At 26.8% G+C, this 17,446-nt stretch overlaps 2 protein-coding genes across 9 annotated transcripts; one reads left to right on the forward strand and one right to left on the reverse strand.

The window, feature by feature from the left end:
* Positions 1-717: 717 nt before the first annotated feature.
* Positions 718-4,448, reverse strand: LOC124423664. Its single transcript, XM_046961651.1, has 8 exons — positions 3,399-4,448; positions 3,030-3,318; positions 2,685-2,958; positions 2,315-2,623; positions 2,114-2,236; positions 1,937-2,058; positions 1,743-1,875; positions 718-1,559 (listed from the first exon to the last, which is right to left on the reverse strand). The coding sequence occupies exons 1-8, from the start codon at positions 4,435-4,437 to the stop codon at positions 1,284-1,286; spliced, it is 2,565 nt and encodes an 854-aa protein (XP_046817607.1). The 5' UTR covers positions 4,438-4,448; the 3' UTR covers positions 718-1,283.
* A 765-nt stretch (positions 4,449-5,213) lies between these two features.
* LOC124423557 (2-oxoglutarate dehydrogenase, mitochondrial) lies at positions 5,214-16,419 on the forward strand. 8 transcript variants are annotated; one of them, XM_046961388.1, is made up of 17 exons: positions 5,214-5,332; positions 6,659-6,912; positions 7,010-7,219; positions 9,916-10,018; positions 10,890-10,952; positions 12,039-12,294; positions 12,378-12,612; positions 12,688-12,867; positions 12,949-13,129; positions 13,211-13,491; positions 13,570-13,798; positions 13,890-14,168; positions 14,244-14,422; positions 14,512-14,946; positions 15,027-15,181; positions 15,805-15,945; positions 16,105-16,419. In XM_046961388.1, exons 2-17 carry the CDS (start codon positions 6,664-6,666, stop codon positions 16,202-16,204), a joined length of 3,276 nt encoding a protein of 1,091 aa, XP_046817344.1. In that variant the 5' UTR covers positions 5,214-5,332; positions 6,659-6,663; the 3' UTR covers positions 16,205-16,419. The 8 variants fall into 8 exon arrangements, with proteins under 8 accessions (XP_046817344.1, XP_046817345.1, XP_046817347.1 ...); XM_046961389.1 differs by lacking the exons at positions 9,916-10,018; positions 10,890-10,952 and adding an exon at positions 8,494-8,614; XM_046961391.1 differs by lacking the exon at positions 15,805-15,945.
* Positions 16,420-17,446: the final 1,027 nt, after the last annotated feature.

Consider the following 17,446-nt stretch of genomic DNA (forward strand, 5'->3'; position numbering starts at 1 on the left):
AGGATACATTTGTTCGTAATTACTTTTTGGAAAATTATGGAAACTCGTTTTGGTAAACTCTACAGGATGTGGTTGGGATTATCAATTTGTTAAATTGATTATAATATCAAAGCCATTAATGATAGGATTGTATTTTTTTAAGAAAAAGAATTGGTATCAGATTTCAGCATGGAGATTAATTAAAAAGGACATACTTATTTATATATATATATATATCATAAAAATAAAAAGAAAATATTAATTCAAAGAAATTAATATTTTTTTTAGATAATAGTATGTTTTTCATTGAATAATACTTTCCGTGCTTTTTGTAATTTTTATATATCGCTTGTATTTCCGAATGATATCTACTCTACATCCAGAAATTCATTTTGTATTTGATGCCATAAAAATATTCTGTTTCTTAAGAATGTACACGACTTGTATTCGTTATAATGTAAAAAAAAATATATATATATACATATATATATATATATATATATATATATATATATATATATATAATATTGTAGTTGTAAGACATTTTATATTACCGTTACGTAAGATATATTTTATAGCTCGTAGAAGATATATACATATATATATATACATATATATATTTATGCATAAAAAAGAATCAAGTGATTTTGTGTAGTGACTTGAAAAAAGTACAATAGTCACTGGCATTATTGCATCTAAATTTTATGTTTGTGCAAAAGAGAAGTCATTGTGAAAGGAACACAAATATGTAAACGGCTTGATTTTTCCATGAAAAAGATACGTAATATGATATTTGACAAAGGATGCTGGTTCTTTCTAATGTAAACATGATTTGTAATTACATATCTAGCATTTAGATTTATGTGACAAAACATAGCGAACAATAGAAAATATAGAAGTACTAATATAGTACTTTTGTCACTCTACATAAAATATATGTGCAAGTTCTTTCGCATCAAAATATAAATGCAAAACAGTTAATCTGTCTAGCAAAGGTCACCAATTATCAACATTTATACACATTGAATTATGTATATATACATATACATTATGTACATGAAAACAGGCAGTTGTGCATGAATACAATCAATACCTGCATATAGACAGATATCACATATTACACAAGGTAGCATAAAAAAAAATGAATAAAAGAAGTATGATCTGCTATAAATATGTATTCTTTACTATCTCAGATTCCTCTGATCAGATTACTATAGCATTTCTTTGAAATGGTACAAATGGAACATCTTAGAAAAATATGGACATGCAGAATCACAAAATGTTGATTACTTACGATCCATTTATTAGGAGGTGAGCTTAAGTTGTTTTTGAAACATTTGAATTTGTCTTAAAAGACCTGCAAGTTTCATTGAAGTTGAAGCTTCTCTTTGAGTATTTATAATATTTTGGCGTTTCATACTAAATGTATGCATTGCATCTTTTGTACAGTTCTTGCTTGTTTTACTTAAATTAACTGGAGTAGAAGAGTACATTTTATTCATCGCAGGAACCTTTGTTGCAATGCATACAAAACTATTTCTTTGTTGTAACATTTTCATTTGTTGCTTTAATGCCATAACCTGTACAAATTATGTAAGAAATAATATTGAAATTCAGCCATTTATAACTATATAGTACCATGAAGTTATAAATTATAGATATATATGTTTAAAAAATAATATATTTATACAAAAAATATATTATTATTAAAAAGATAATATATTAGAACAATACTTATATAACTGTACACAAAGTTATCTTACCTCTTTGTAAAGACTAATTAATGCATTTATTTCTTCTTCTTTGGAATTTAATTCTTTTTCCAGTGTAACAATTTCATTTATTAATGATTGATCATCAGAATTTGCTGCTTTCTTTTGCAAATTTTCATATTTCCTGTATATAAAATACATGTAAGTATTTTTGGAAAGAATACAATATTTGTACAGAAACTTACACGTTCATTGCTTCAAATTGATCATGAAGATTTATTAAAACTTCTCTTATTCCTTTTGATTCAGAAAATTGCATATTTGGCTTATCATTAAATTGAATACAGTTCACCATATTCTGCTTTTCCTACAATATTTATACTTAGAGATATTAATTAATTTATAGACATTTGTTTATTTACTTTTGAAATAGAATCTGTTGTTTGTGGATAGTTTTTGAGATTCCATTGGGGAATAAATCCTGTCATTGTATTTTTTACAGAAGAATAGTAACTCTTGATTGATTCTTTGTCTGCTTGAATTTTCTATATAATATAAAATCATTTAATATTTTAATATAATATTTAGTAGTGGATTCAAATTTTAGAAAATACTGTATATACTTGTTTTTGTATATCATCTGGAGTAATGAAAGAATTAGTTTCACTCTGTGTAATAACTTGTGGCTTCAATACAGGATTTATTATTGGGGATTGTTTTATAAATTTTGAAGATGTTTGAGTTAAATATGAACATTTCTCCTCTAATGCACTAATAGCATGACAATTATTTTCCGTAGATATATCTTCCGATTTGACAACCATTTGTTTCATAAGAGTAGATACAGGTTCTAATCCTCTACTAACTTTACGTATAAGTAATGGAGTAATACCAGTTATATTTGGTTGCTTTGTTTTCATAATGCTTAATACCTATTACATTACAAAGAAAATTTAAATTTAAATTTAATATTTAATAGAGCATTAAATATACTTGTTGAATATTTAATCCTAAGTTGTGACTGGGAGTTACTGAAGTTCCAACAACAAATGGTATATTTCTAAAATTAAATCTGTTAAAATATGACCGATTTGTCCTTTTTAATTTTGAAGCTAAAGTTGGCATCTCATAACTACGATTAGCCATTGGAACATAACACGTTAAATCAAATACTGTGTTCTGTTGTTGATATAATTTACATTCATGATTAGAAATTTTTATCTTATCTACATTTTGAGTTTGTTTATAAGCATATTCGTCTTTGATCCTAATTTATGAAGAGAACACTATTTTATTATCATATTTAAATTTAATTGAATTTTTCTTATGAAAACTTACACTGCGATGTCTTCAGAGATGGGCTGCTTATTATCATGATGTTGATCTGTTTGATGGTTCTCATAATTTTGACATTGATCATAAGTATGAGGTAATTTTGTATGCATATTACATTGACCATTATTAAATTGTTTTTTCAATTTTTTCATTTCAAGTTTACTAGAAACTGCAGAGATGCTACCACTTTTCATTGCAGCATTGTGATAAAGTTCTACTATTCCACTATAATTATGTTGAAGTTTTGAAGAAGGTATATGTTGTTCCAATAATTGATGATTTGTTTTATGATCTGTGATATTAATTATATCAACAATAAATCTATCGTAAGAACAGAAACTTCTTTAAAATAATATACAGAAAATATTTCACCTTTTTGTTTACGTTTTCTAACATCTTTCCTTGTAGTTACATTCACTTCTTTAGTAGCTACTGTACTTTTTGAATTAATATTCCGTAATTTACCTCGTCTTTTCTTAATTTTATTACTAACCGTTTGATCATTTTTACAAATAGATTTTTTGTTGTTTAAATTTATAGTATTAATTATAGGCTCCTTATTTTCTTTTATTGAACTTCTACATTTGGATGTACGTGAACTTTTTATACTATCAGAAATATTCAAGCTTAATTCTTGTGGATTGATGTCAGGATTTGCACAGGGTGAATTTTGAATAGTCCATTTGATTGGATTATTTACTACCAATTGTTCACACGGTTCTTTGAAACAAAAAATATTCTGCTGTGTTGTATATTCTATCTCTTGTTTTTTGTCATCACAAATCATATTTTCCAAAATATCCACTGATTGTTCTTGTTTTATTTCATGAATGGCTGGTTCCAATGTAGAGCAAACAGAAATAGAGTCTAGAGCTCTATAGAAATCTTCAGTTCCTTCTACTTTTAACGTTTTATCATTACACATTTCTATTTCTACAGTATTAATATATCTTAATATTGAATATAAAGCATAAAGATTAATAAAAATATATACTTGACTTATACCCTTATCACCTTGAATTCTTCCTTCAGGACTTTGGTTTTCTTGCATAAAATTATCATAGTTCTGATTTGTTAAAACACTGACGTTTGAATCACAAAGACCGATGTTACAATCTATTTTAGAATGTTCAGATACTAAATCATGTTCTTGCGAATTATTAATTAATGTTTGGAAACTATCTGATTGTTCTTTTGCTGTGTCTGTTTTAATTTGACAAAACATTTTCATATAATTTATTCTAGACTTCAATGATCCACATTTTGTTTCCGCTACTTTTAATTTTCGACAACACTGTTCCAACTCTAATTTAATAAATAAATAAATAAATAAAAACGCATACACACACCTACACATATATATATATATATATATATATATATATATATGTATTATAAAATAACTAAACATATATGTATAAAACAAAATATATTTAAATACACAAGAGAAAAGAAATAAAACCTGTTCGTCTCATATCGGCTCCACTCTTTATAGTTGTCATTGTATTTGATAATTTTTTACATATAATTTAAAAATTCATCTGCAAATATCTAATTATTACAATATGAAAAAAATTGGATAAGCATTAAATTGATATCATGAGATTTACTATTTGAATACATATATAAGATAATAAATGAAAAATATCTAACAGAATAAATACTTTTATAAAATATTTTAAAATCAGAAAGAAATATAAAGGTTACATACGTTTATATCTATGAATAGAAAAATATTTGTCTTTGAAAATCATTTTCTTTTGTTTAAGAATGAATAATTTATAAAAAATTACGTACCTGAAATTTATGCGAAGAGTATATTAATAAAAAAAAAAAAAAGAAAGAAGTTATCTTAAAATACTGCAAAAAATTAAAAGCGCATTTATATCAATATAAATGAAACATATGAACAGAGAAACATCGTTAAAAGATTTCTCAGAAGTTAACTGTTTTATGTGTATTATATTATTATTATACTATAAATTTTATATAAATTAATAATAATATAAATAATTAGAATAAATAATAAAATTATAATAATAAAATTAAAATATTAATAACAAAAGATTTAAATGAAGATAAAATAAAAAATAAGTTACCGTTATTGCATTATTTGAAGCGTAGAAAAAAGAAAGGCGCGAAATTCATAAAATTTCAAATCAAATTATCGTTTCATCCTGATACGATTTTAGACCGTTAGGTGCGCTAAAATCAACTTCTTTAATGTATTTTAAAGAAGGCATAGATCAGCGTACCTGTGAGTTGCAAATGGTGGACGGTCTGTCATCGTTGTGCTGTAACATCAGGTAAACATTTTTTTTTGATTATTTCATCGTTATTATGATTATAAATTTGAATAGCCATTAGTTAAAACATATACAAAAGATTCGTTAAAAAAGCGGCACTTGCCGTTATGAATTTCCTATAATATTTATAAAATTTCATACGATTACGTAAAATTGTTACACCAGACGAAAATAGTCACCTGATTCTTAATAAACCAGATATTTTCTGAATTATTAAGGAAATTTATTTTTCCTTGTTACTCATATATATTTAATTTTGCTATGACAAGAAAATAATTAACCGGAAAGTACGTAATTTTTTGTAAAAATATAATAGAGGTAAAGAACAGTAGGTTTCATATATTTAAAGAGACGTATAAATACACTTAGTGCAATCTGTATAATATTAGTATTAGATATAGATAACGAATAGGTGTAATATCTATAACTATTCTGTGATAAATAAACTAATATATCAATGTTCGTATACACGGATTGTGAAATAGATATTTAACCTGTAGTCAGAATTTAATACAGAATTAGTGTCACATGATTTTGACATGTACTCTACGTTATTTACTATGTATTGTTATATGCGAACGTCGACGGAATAAATTTGTTTCAGAGTTACATATATCGATTTGTAGCGTATCTTTAAGTTCTAGAACATTTAAAAATGGTTTGAATTATTTTAATCGAAGTTTTTTTCACGTATGTCTAGATGTTAGTAATAATTAGGTCACTATGACGCTAGCAATGGATTCATATTGTGTAATATCTTGCGGCAAACTACACATGTGTATCGAAGCGTAACCTCTATATGGTATAACTTTAGATAAATTTGTTTTCTTTTAAAGTTAAGATGTTACATGCTTGGGAGTGTGTGTGCGAGCGCGCGCGCACGCGTATACATCGTACATGCGTATATACTCATATATTTATGTAGAGAGTTGTTGAAAATTACTTATCAATAACCGATGACCTCTAAAATATTATGTTTATTAACTTATGATATTTATATTTGTCATTGTTTACGTTAATGGTAATGTCATTTTCCCAGACATCTGCTATTTGATGTTTTCTGTTCAAATATCAAGGTCTTAATGCGTAGCATTAATATTAATATTCTATTGATAACATTTTTAGAGATTTTAAGGATTTTAAATCTTATGTATTTATAAAATATTCTACACTTCTTTTTCTATATTACAGAATATATCTTGGATTGTTACCAATTTTTTAAATAAAATCAATTCATTAACTGTTATTATTATTATTTGGAAATTACTCCATAATATATATATATATATGTATATTATTTATTCTATAATCATATTTAAATTTTAGGTAAAATGTATAAAGCCAGGACGGTGTTTAACACCTTGGTGCCTCTGGCACCACGCGTGTGTGGACCAGAAAGGTTTGCTTCATGGTTAGTACGCAGTCATAATTTTACCAGAACGACTCAAGCAATAGTCATAGCACCAACTCGGAAATACAATAGTCGTGTTGCTACTGAACCTTTCTTAAATGGCAGTACTAGCTCATATGTAGAAGAAATGTACAATGCCTGGTTGCAAGATCCTCACAGTGTACATGTGGTCAGTATTTTTTAATTGTATAAAACATAACAGTAGAATATGTAAATTTTTGTGAAATATTATATTTAACATTATTTATTTATTTATGTTTTTGCAGTCATGGGATTCCTTTTTCCGTAGTAGCACTGCGGGAGCTGGTCCAGGTCTAGCGTATCAAGCTCCACCATCTCTTGCTCCAAGTCATAATCAGGTACCACTTGGAGCATTATTGCCTCTTGGTGGTGGATCTCAAATTAGTCAGATGCCCATTAATGAAAAAATTATAGATGACCATTTAGCTGTGCAAGCCATTATTCGTTCATACCAGGTATGATATCTTGTCTATTATTTTGATTATATCTTATTCAGGTTAGTTTTCTTTTACTATATTTATTATTAAATATTATATCAACTAAGAAGAATAATTAAGTGATATTTAGAATCTTTTATTAGAATATTTAATTATATATTTAACTCTTCAATGGATTTTATTTTCTCTTATTAAATTTATTGAAGAGATTAAAAAATATCTAGAATTATGAAAAATTAATTATAAATCCGTAATAATATTATATTGAAAATATGTATCCTATAGAAAGTTATGTCAATTTTTATTAATTTCATAAGTGATTTCATAAAAAATATTTTTTTACTGCACCAAATTTAAATATAACCATAAAGTAATTTACTTATATATGAAAATCATATATAATGTACCATTGGTAATAGTACAACTTATTCAGTTTATTGTCTGCATCTTTAATTTTTATTAGCGTTTTTATTATGTCATAGCATGTATTATCTATATATGTCACATACATGTTTGTTACATGTTTAGGGGAAATCGTGTATATCTAAATGCATGCAGAATTATATTAAAGATTATGCTTAACCATCTAGTACAATACCTTGCTAAAAAATATTCTTGTATATGTGTATATATAAAAGTCGTAAAAAATTAAAATTTCTTTTTAAATTTAGAATAAATTTATCAAAATAGAATGTAGTATTCAAAGTTTAGATGGTTCTGCATCAGTTTCTATCCTTATTGTTCAGGTCTATCATAAGTGTTTTTAAAAACACGAAGTGTCTTATGGTTCAGTAGCCTCATATTACACTGGCTGCTCACTGCATCTTCTACCTCAAGCATGTCATGCAGTTTGATATCTTTTTTAGTCCAAATAGTATATTTTTTCATAATTTAATATCAATAATTTTCTTGCACAATAATTGCTTGCTATAATTATAAAACGTCTTGTATATCTTTTTGACAACGAGGAAGAAGCAGCAGCATTTTATAAATAGTTAATATTTTTCAAATCATTTTTTTAATTAATCAAACATTTTTTTTTATTACATAGTATTTCTGATTCTTTAATTATATTTGGTTACGTATAGAGAATTGATATGATTATTAGTACATTTTATATAATTTGCAAATTAAAAGTAAACGATGAAGAAATTGTACATATCACTGATGTAATAGTGTAACACTATACATTTATCATACTTATGGTGATTATATCATGTATAAAAAGAATTGACAAGTAGTTAAACAAATATATATGTGAGGTCTTGTTGGGATTATTCATTGGCATATAGGCTCGAGGTCACTTAGTTGCTGATCTGGACCCACTGGGTATCATGCAAACAGACCTGATACACACACATTATGCAGCCCGCAAGGGATCTCCAGAACAAGTTCTGCGACAATACATGCTTGGTAAGGCTTTGTCCTAAGCCATTTCTTTGAGCTATCATATCAATTGCTAATCTACCTGTGTGTCATTAGGCAAAGGTGGACTAAATACATTTTACTATTGTTGAATCTTTGATTATATGTAATCATTAAGAACATTATTCATTATATATTGTGAAATCACCTTATGCCAATATGCACACAGTATATGTTATATCACATACATGTGTGATGTTACTTATTCACATTAACTCCTTCTCCAATCATATTATTAGGTATATATTTTATTTTTATATATTTATTTGATCTTTTTTAAATTATGTTTTAAAAAAAATATTATTTCTTATTTCAATAATTAATGTGATTTTTTGACATTATGCATTTGGTATATTCAGGATCTTATATCATATTTATAGATTGTTGATTGGTATTTATGTAAATGGTATAGGAGATTTTTAATTTTGTGTGTGTGTATGTGTATATGCATATATATATATATATATATATATATATATATATATATATATATTATATATATTATATATATATAAATATGTATAAGATATATTGTTTAAATTACAAAATTTTATTTTTGTCATGATTGTGCTCTTATATCTATATCTTTTGGGTTTCATAGAGAAGGAGAAAATGTGAAAATGTCATAGTTTTATGCTGGTACTGAAAATGTATTGCTTATGTATAACAATGTATTTATGAAACAAAGGTACATGTCAGGAACAAGTCTATAGTATGATATCAATATTTATTTGGTCTTCTTTTTCTTGTTAGTATATTTGTTTAGTGAATATCTAGATATACTTATAATATATTTGTAAATATGTAAGTCAAAGAGTGATGCATTTATTGTACATGTTCAACAAGCAAACAAGTTATATTTGATTACATATTAACATATATACAAGACAATATAGGTAAGATACAATCTACAAAATATACTTTCTATTGCTTTGCATGTATGTTATTATAATTTTTGCTTTACTTTTTGCATGCGTTAGCATACATTGAATTCTTATAGAACATTTGCTTTGTATAAATATATTGCTTCAACCAAATCTCATAAAAAATTTTTCTTCATGTAGAAAGGATATTATTGTGAAAATAGAACATTTTTATTGTATATTTGTGTTTAATGTTACTATGTTTCAATTCAGATAAATATTTTATGCTTATTTGAACACTTTAATGATATAAAATCATAATAAAAAAATACAGAATACAGAATCAAAAAAGACAATTCTGTAATCTGCCGTCTAAGAATTTCTAAATTACATTCGGCCCGTATGAATATGGCATTACATTGACAGATCCGTGGCCATCATATCGCGAAATTGGACCCACTTGGAATCAACAGCGCTGATCTTGATGATAGGCATCCTCAAGAATTGCTCTATAATCATTACTCATTCGGTAAGCCCAACTATACGTGATTATGTATAACAAGAGGAAAATTTTATATAAAAGATAAAGGTGCACCTGTACTTAACATTTAAAAAAAAAAGAACATTATAATCTGTTTATTAATTAAGATTATATATCATAGAAAAAATATAGCACACGTGTACATGTATATGTACAAAATCTTTATTTATCATTTTATCACATTCTTTCGTTTATATTTTGCTATTTATTTAGCTTAATATGTAATAGTAGTAATTGATACACATGCACAATACCAAAATTTAATGAGAATGTTATAGCCCAAAGGAAATTATTACCGTCTCTTCTTATTTAGCCAGAATTAGTCTTTAATATCAAAAAGGAAGTAAATATGTCTTGAAAAAAGATTTATCGATAAATTTTTGTCTGAAAACACATACACATTATTATGACATTTTTCTCTGTTTCTAAGCCTTATTGTTTATAATTATAAATTTATATGAAATTTAAACTTTCAAATAACCAGTGAATCTTTGAACCAGTGAACTAAATGATACCTATTATAAAACTGCTATATATATATAATATGAACTATATATATATATAATATAATATATAATATAATATAATATAATATAATATAATATAATATAATATAATATAATATAATATATAATATATATATATATATATATATATATATATATATATATATATATATATAATATCAACTGTGTGGATACTTATAAAATATATATTATTTTTATGGAAATGTGTTACCAAGATTCACTTGATCTCAAAGTGCGTTTTCACAAAAGTACTTCAATAGTAAGTACAAAAAGAATAAGTGAAGAAATTTAGCATGCAAGTTTATTATTGAGTTTGAGTCTGATGTCCACAGGGAGGGGACAACGCACTACTTACGCTCAGGAACTACAATACCGAGTAGCTGCTCTTATGAAAAGTATGTAATTATTACATCCAAAGCAGAAATTTCTTCTGCAGCTCTCTGTTTCATTTGTATTATTATCTCTGGAAGGCACTGGTTCATTTTGGAAGTATATATACGGTTTATCTAATGTCACAATAAAGGTGCTTGGGAACTATTACACTACTGTACATGTTAAAACTATTCTTTTTTGCTTAAAAAAGATGGCTCATGGTTTTTTTTTTCTTTTTCTTTTTTTTCTGGGGAAAGTATGGGTGAAGGTCGACGTGCATGATAAAATGATAAATCTAAAATAATATAAGTAATATAAAACTAAATTAAAATAAAAATATATGACCTTCCTCTTTGACTTTCAAACCTTCTGCTGATGTTCCGTTATGCAATAATTTTATTTGTATTATCTTTCTTTTTAACTTATAATATTTTTTAGTAGTTATTGTTTTTTTTTCTATATAATTTTATATAGAATTAAATTAATATATATTTTTTTAGTAATATGCTTTTCTCTGTTTCATAATATTAAAATGCTTTTTGTGTATATATAAAGCTTATATGATTTAAAGTAAATAGCAATTAGCGTTTAAATTTAATTTTGCATTTACAAATGCTTTATATGCAAAATTTTTATAAGAATATAATATTTGTTAATTAGATTTGCATGAATAACATTTTTTTTATCTTTTAAGAAGACGTGTGTTCCTGTATGTATTTATAAATGAAGCATAAGACTATATAATTGGACTTTGAAATAAAATGTTATATACAATATGTAATTATAAGTATATATTATATACAATTTCAGTATCAGTTTTAATTTCATAGAGGAGTATAAATATAATGTAGAAATATAAATCTATCGTATTGTTATGTTTATATATTTCTATGATTTATGTGAATGTGTTTATAAATGAACAAATACTATTATCAGAAAAATGAATGAAATATTATATTTATTCGATTTTCCAAATTTAGATCAGCATTGAACGTGCATATAAAAATATATCTGATAATAGTATTTTTGATCATATACATTAATTATTTTCTGATTTATATAAATGATTATTAATGGAAATAAAATTTTTCATTTTATTATTTAAACAGAGGAATCAGATATGGATCGCGTTTTCAAATTGCCGTCTACCACTTTTATCGGTGGTAAAGACAAATCATTACCACTGCGTGAAATTCTTAAACGATTAGAAGCAACTTACTGTGGACATATTGGCGTGGAATTTATGTTCATTAATTCCTTGGAACAATGCAATTGGATTCGACAGAAGATGGAAACGCCTGGTATAATGGAAGCTACGAATGATGAAAAGCGACTTATTTTGGCTAGATTAACTCGAGCTACAAGGTAATTTTATTATCAACAATAATTATATTATTTTTTTTTATCTAAGTTAAATTTAAATATATTTTTCATTAATTTATTTTCAGATTTGAAGCTTTCCTCGCACGTAAATGGTCATCTGAAAAAAGATTTGGATTAGAGGGTTGTGAAATCTTAATTCCTGCTATGAAACAAGTAATTGATAAATCCACAGAACTTGGTGTAGAATCTATTGTCATGGGTATGCCTCATCGTGGTCGTCTCAATGTTTTAGCTAATGTTTGTCGTAAACCACTAAGTCAGATATTTACTCAATTTGCTGCGCTTGAAGCTGCTGATGATGTATGTATAAATTATTATATTTATCTTAGTTATTAAATGTAATAACATTAACTGATAAAATAACTATTTATTCAGGGTTCTGGAGATGTCAAATATCATTTGGGAACGTATATTGAACGTCTTAATCGCGTTACGAATAAAAATATTCGTTTAGCCGTTGTGGCAAATCCATCTCACCTGGAAGCAGTTGATCCAATTGTGCAAGGAAAAACTCGTGCTGAACAATTTTACAGAGGAGATGGTGAAGGCAAAAAGGTAAATATTTTATTAAAATATAAATTATTATTATAAATGAGATAGTGTATTTCATTACTGTTACACTAATTCCTGTATTAGGTAATGTCTATTCTTCTACATGGTGATGCGGCATTCTGTGGACAAGGAATCGTATTTGAAACCATGCATCTGTCAGATTTACCAGATTATACAACTCATGGTACTATCCATATTGTTGTCAATAATCAAATCGGTTTTACAACAGATCCTAGACATTCTAGATCTTCTCCTTATTGTACCGGTTAGTTTCACATATCCGTTTATGTATTTTTATACATAATATCTCATAATAGCTGATTAAAAAACAAAAACATTTCTTCAGACGTTGCCAGAGTGGTAAATGCACCAATTTTCCACGTAAATTCTGATGATCCTGAAGCGGTAATGCATGTATGTAAAGTGGCTGCTGAATGGAGAGCAACTTTCCATAAAGATGTTGTTATCGATTTAGTTTCATACAGACGTAATGGACATAACGAAATTGATGAGCCAATGTTTACGCAACCTCTGATGTATCGCAAAATTAGACATACACCACCGGCTCTTGATAAATATGCTAAATCGCTCATTGATGATGGTGTTGTTACAACGGAAGAAGTAAAGGTATAGCATTCGTTTTTCTATTGTTCTCGATCATCTTGTCATTTTATGTTGATATTACATATTTATATTTTTCTGCAGGATGTACAAGATAAATATGAAAAAATATGTGAAGAGGCATATGTGAATGCTAAACAAGAAACACATATTAAATACAAGGATTGGCTAGATTCTCCATGGTCTGGTTTCTTTGAAGGTAAAGATCCATTGAAAGTATCGCCTACTGGTATCAAGGAAGATACACTTGTGCATATTGGAAAGAAGTTTTCATCGCCACCGCCTAATGCTGCGGAATTTGTGATTCATAAAGGTTAACTCAATTATTTAATTTCTTTTTTTTCATTTATGTAAATTAAAATGAAATATCACGTAATAATCTCTAACTATTATTTTCAACATAGGTATTGAACGTATCTTGAAATCTCGTATGGAAATGGTCGAAGCTAGGACAGTTGATTGGGCTCTTGGAGAAGCTATGGCATTTGGTTCTCTTCTTAAAGAAGGGATTCATGTAAGATTATCTGGTCAAGACGTGGAAAGAGGTACATTCTCACACAGACATCACGTCTTACATCATCAGACCGTTGACAAAGCTACATATAGGCCACTTTGTTACTTATATCCCGATCAAGCTCCATACACGGTTTGCAATAGTTCTCTTTCTGAATTTGGTGTTCTTGGTAAGATAAAACAAAATCGGAATTCTTATATACTCAATTAAATCTATGTCTTAAGGTATGAATTTATTTTTATAGGGTTTGAATTGGGTTATTCCATGACAAATCCTAATGCATTGGTATGCTGGGAGGCACAATTTGGTGATTTTAACAACACAGCCCAGTGCATAATAGATCAATTTATTAGTAGTGGACAAGCAAAATGGGTACGTCAGTCTGGACTAGTTATGCTCCAGCCTCATGGTCTAGAAGGAATGGTAAGTTTCAAAAATAAAATAAAAATAAAAAAGAACTGTTGTTAAGTGTAAATTTTGACTGTTATTTATTAAATGTAATTTTTGTTTAGGGACCTGAACATTCTAGCGCTCGTTTGGAACGCTTTCTTCAAATGTCCGCTGATGATCCAGATTACTTTCCACCGGAAAGCGAAGAATTTGCCGTGCGACAATTGCACGACATTAACTGGATCGTTGCCAATTGCAGTACACCAGCTAATTACTTCCACATTCTAAGGAGACAAATTGCATTACCCTTCCGAAAACCATTGATAATGATGACGCCTAAATCTCTACTTCGTCATCCAGAAGCAAAGTCTAGTTTCGATTTGATGCTGGAAGATACAGAATTCCTTAGAGTGATACCTGAGGAAGGGCCAGCTGCAAATAACAGTGGCAATGTTAAAAGATTAGTTTTCTGTTCTGGAAAAGTTTATTACGATTTGAAGAAAGCACGTTCAGAGAAAAAATTGGATGATCAAATTGCTATTGCAAGAGTTGAACAAGTAAATATAAAAGAACTTTTTATTGTATATTTTATAATATTTTCTAGAATATTTTTACGTATAATTAAAATTTATTACAGATTTCACCCTTCCCATATGACCTCGTAAAGAAAGAAGCTGCTAAATATCCAAATGCAGAATTAATCTGGTCTCAAGAAGAACATAAGAATCAAGGCGCCTGGACTTATGTGCAACCAAGATTCCATACTGCACTTAATGGAACACGTAATGTTACGTAAGTATTATTTCAAATGATTATTTGATAATTGATTACTATTTTTTTTTAATTCTTTTAAAAAATTGTATATAAGAGGCTAAGCCATCATTAGTTTAGTATTAATCGAAATCTTATTTTAATTCGTTCAACAATTTTTCCTTGATCCTTACATTGTTAATGCACGATCATATTTCCTTTGTAATAAATCACCTTTATAATGTTTAAGTCCGTTAATCATTGAAAGATATGTTTGATAATTGTGGTATGAATGATAACAAATATGTAAGTATGATTGTTGATAATCCTTAGATTGTTCTAATATATATTCTAAGGCTTTTTAATAATTACCTTTGTATGTATGAGTGAATTATATATGGATCTTTTTTTTTTATATTTTTTATTTTTTATTTTTTTTTTTTTTTTATTTTTTTATTTTTTTTTTTTTGGTTAATTCTATCTGTTCACATGGCCCACATTTTTCCACTTTATTAAGTATATTAGTAATGCTATTTATAATGCAATAATGGTTATTTCCAATTTCAAATTTGTTTACACTTTTTGATAATGGTACCCTGTAAAAAAAAAAAGAAAAAAAAAACAAATGTATCTAGAAAATGAAAGAAATTTGGGCCATGTTACAGTTTTGGAGAAGCGACAAAATCCAAAAAAACCGACAGTAGTGAAGGATGGTTGAGTGGTTGGTTTTCTTCATCTAAACCAGTAAAACCTATTCCCATGCCCGAGTCATCAGATACTAATAAATCTAAGCAGAGAATAGTGAGGTAATATCGATGGCACATTGTAAGATTCATGTATATGTATATTGTTGTGAATTCTACATTACATTTATTTATATTACGTGTGTGCAGAAAGAGAAAAATATTTATTTGTTTTTTTTCGTATTATTAGATATAATTAAATCAATAATTCATATGTTACAGATATGCTGGTCGCCCCACTGCAGCATCTCCTGCAACAGGTAGCAAAATGCAACATCTAAAAGAACTTAAACAAATTCTGGATGATTCACTGAACGTTTAATAATCCTTCGTAGTGCTATGTAGAAACAAATTTTATTTATTATATTATACTATATTTGTTATTTTTTTGTTCTATTCTATGTCAATGGAGATAATACCATCACGCAACTATGTAAATGATTTCTTTGTTAGTAATCAACTTATAAAATCACTGTACACATGAATATTTTATCACACTAATGCAAAATGTATATTTATTATACGTTTTATTATTTATACGGCTTCTTTTTTTTTATTGCATGGACCTTATGGGTAAAAGAGGCTACATTGTATTAGTTTTAATTGTTTGTTAATAATTAATTATTATGTTTTATATAGTTACCCATATATTCCTGCAATGAATAATTCATGCGCATAGCATTTTATTTTCACTCACTATTTGGATATAAGTAATTAAATATTACTTTGCTTTTTAGAATAACATAGACGTAAACAATATATAAACAAATTTGTATGATGAAACTATGTTAGAATCGAGATTTTGGAAAAGTAATCTTCATTGAGATCAATTTAATGGAAGGACAAATGTTGCTGATATGTATTATTCATTGCTAATCCATGGGGGTTTTAACCAAATTTGAAATTTGTATTAGAATAAGATATTCATGTGAAAGTATTATCATACATTATTTGTTAATATGACCATGAGAAAAACCTGTCCAGTGAACAAGATTAAACAAAAAGTATTATTTTTAATTTAATGATATATTACGCAGAGCGTACGTCTATTAATAGTTACATTTTCGAAATATAAACTGGATCTCTTCATGACTTATAAAAAGCAATAATTATTTATTTTTCCTTATGTAATTTGTATACCAAAGGAAAGAAAAATAAATTCTTTATCGTAGTGTAAAATTAAAAATAACATATTTAATTAGAGTTAAATTAATTAAATATTAATGAAATTTAATGGGATTAAATGATAATATGTAAAATAAAAAATTATTTTTCTTTAAATATTTTTCATGAAGAGTTTCAGCAAACATTTCGTTGTAAGAAGGTCGTGAAAGTAGAAGATGAACTAGAATAACTAGTTTATAATATAATTTGAATATCAGTTTTCTTTCAAATCGATTATACACATTGGAAACTACATAGTTTACGAAGGGATAATATTTATATTCTTCTATTTGTGAAAGATTGGACATACGAATGAGTATTTGTTGGGGTGTGCTGTTATTTCTTATATCAGATATAATTGCACACGCTATGTTTTTGAATAATTATATTATTCAAAGAA

Source organism: Vespa crabro, chromosome 4 (assembly GCF_910589235.1).
Source record: "Vespa crabro chromosome 4, iyVesCrab1.2, whole genome shotgun sequence".
Taxonomy (NCBI): Eukaryota; Metazoa; Arthropoda; class Insecta; order Hymenoptera; family Vespidae; genus Vespa; species Vespa crabro.

What these genes read in the sequence shown, in the direction of transcription:
- LOC124423664 (XM_046961651.1), bottom strand. Translation starts at nt 4,437, where the DNA reads ATGTTTAGTTATTTTATAATACATATATATATATATATATATATATAT. An exon ending in TAGAAAACGTAAACAAAAAG is followed by an intron (nt 3,319 to 3,398) that starts GTGAAATATTTT and finishes TTAATATCACAG; the next exon opens with ATCATAAAACAAATCATCAA. An exon ending in CAGATGATATACAAAAACAA is followed by an intron (nt 2,237 to 2,314) that starts GTATATACAGTA and finishes TATATTATATAG; the next exon opens with AAAATTCAAGCAGACAAAGA.
- LOC124423557 (XM_046961388.1), top strand. Translation starts at nt 6,664, where the DNA reads ATGTATAAAGCCAGGACGGTGTTTAACACCTTGGTGCCTCTGGCACCA. An exon ending in TTACAACGGAAGAAGTAAAG is followed by an intron (nt 13,492 to 13,569) that starts GTATAGCATTCG and finishes ATTTTTCTGCAG; the next exon opens with GATGTACAAGATAAATATGA. An exon ending in TCTAAGCAGAGAATAGTGAG is followed by an intron (nt 15,946 to 16,104) that starts GTAATATCGATG and finishes CATATGTTACAG; the next exon opens with ATATGCTGGTCGCCCCACTG.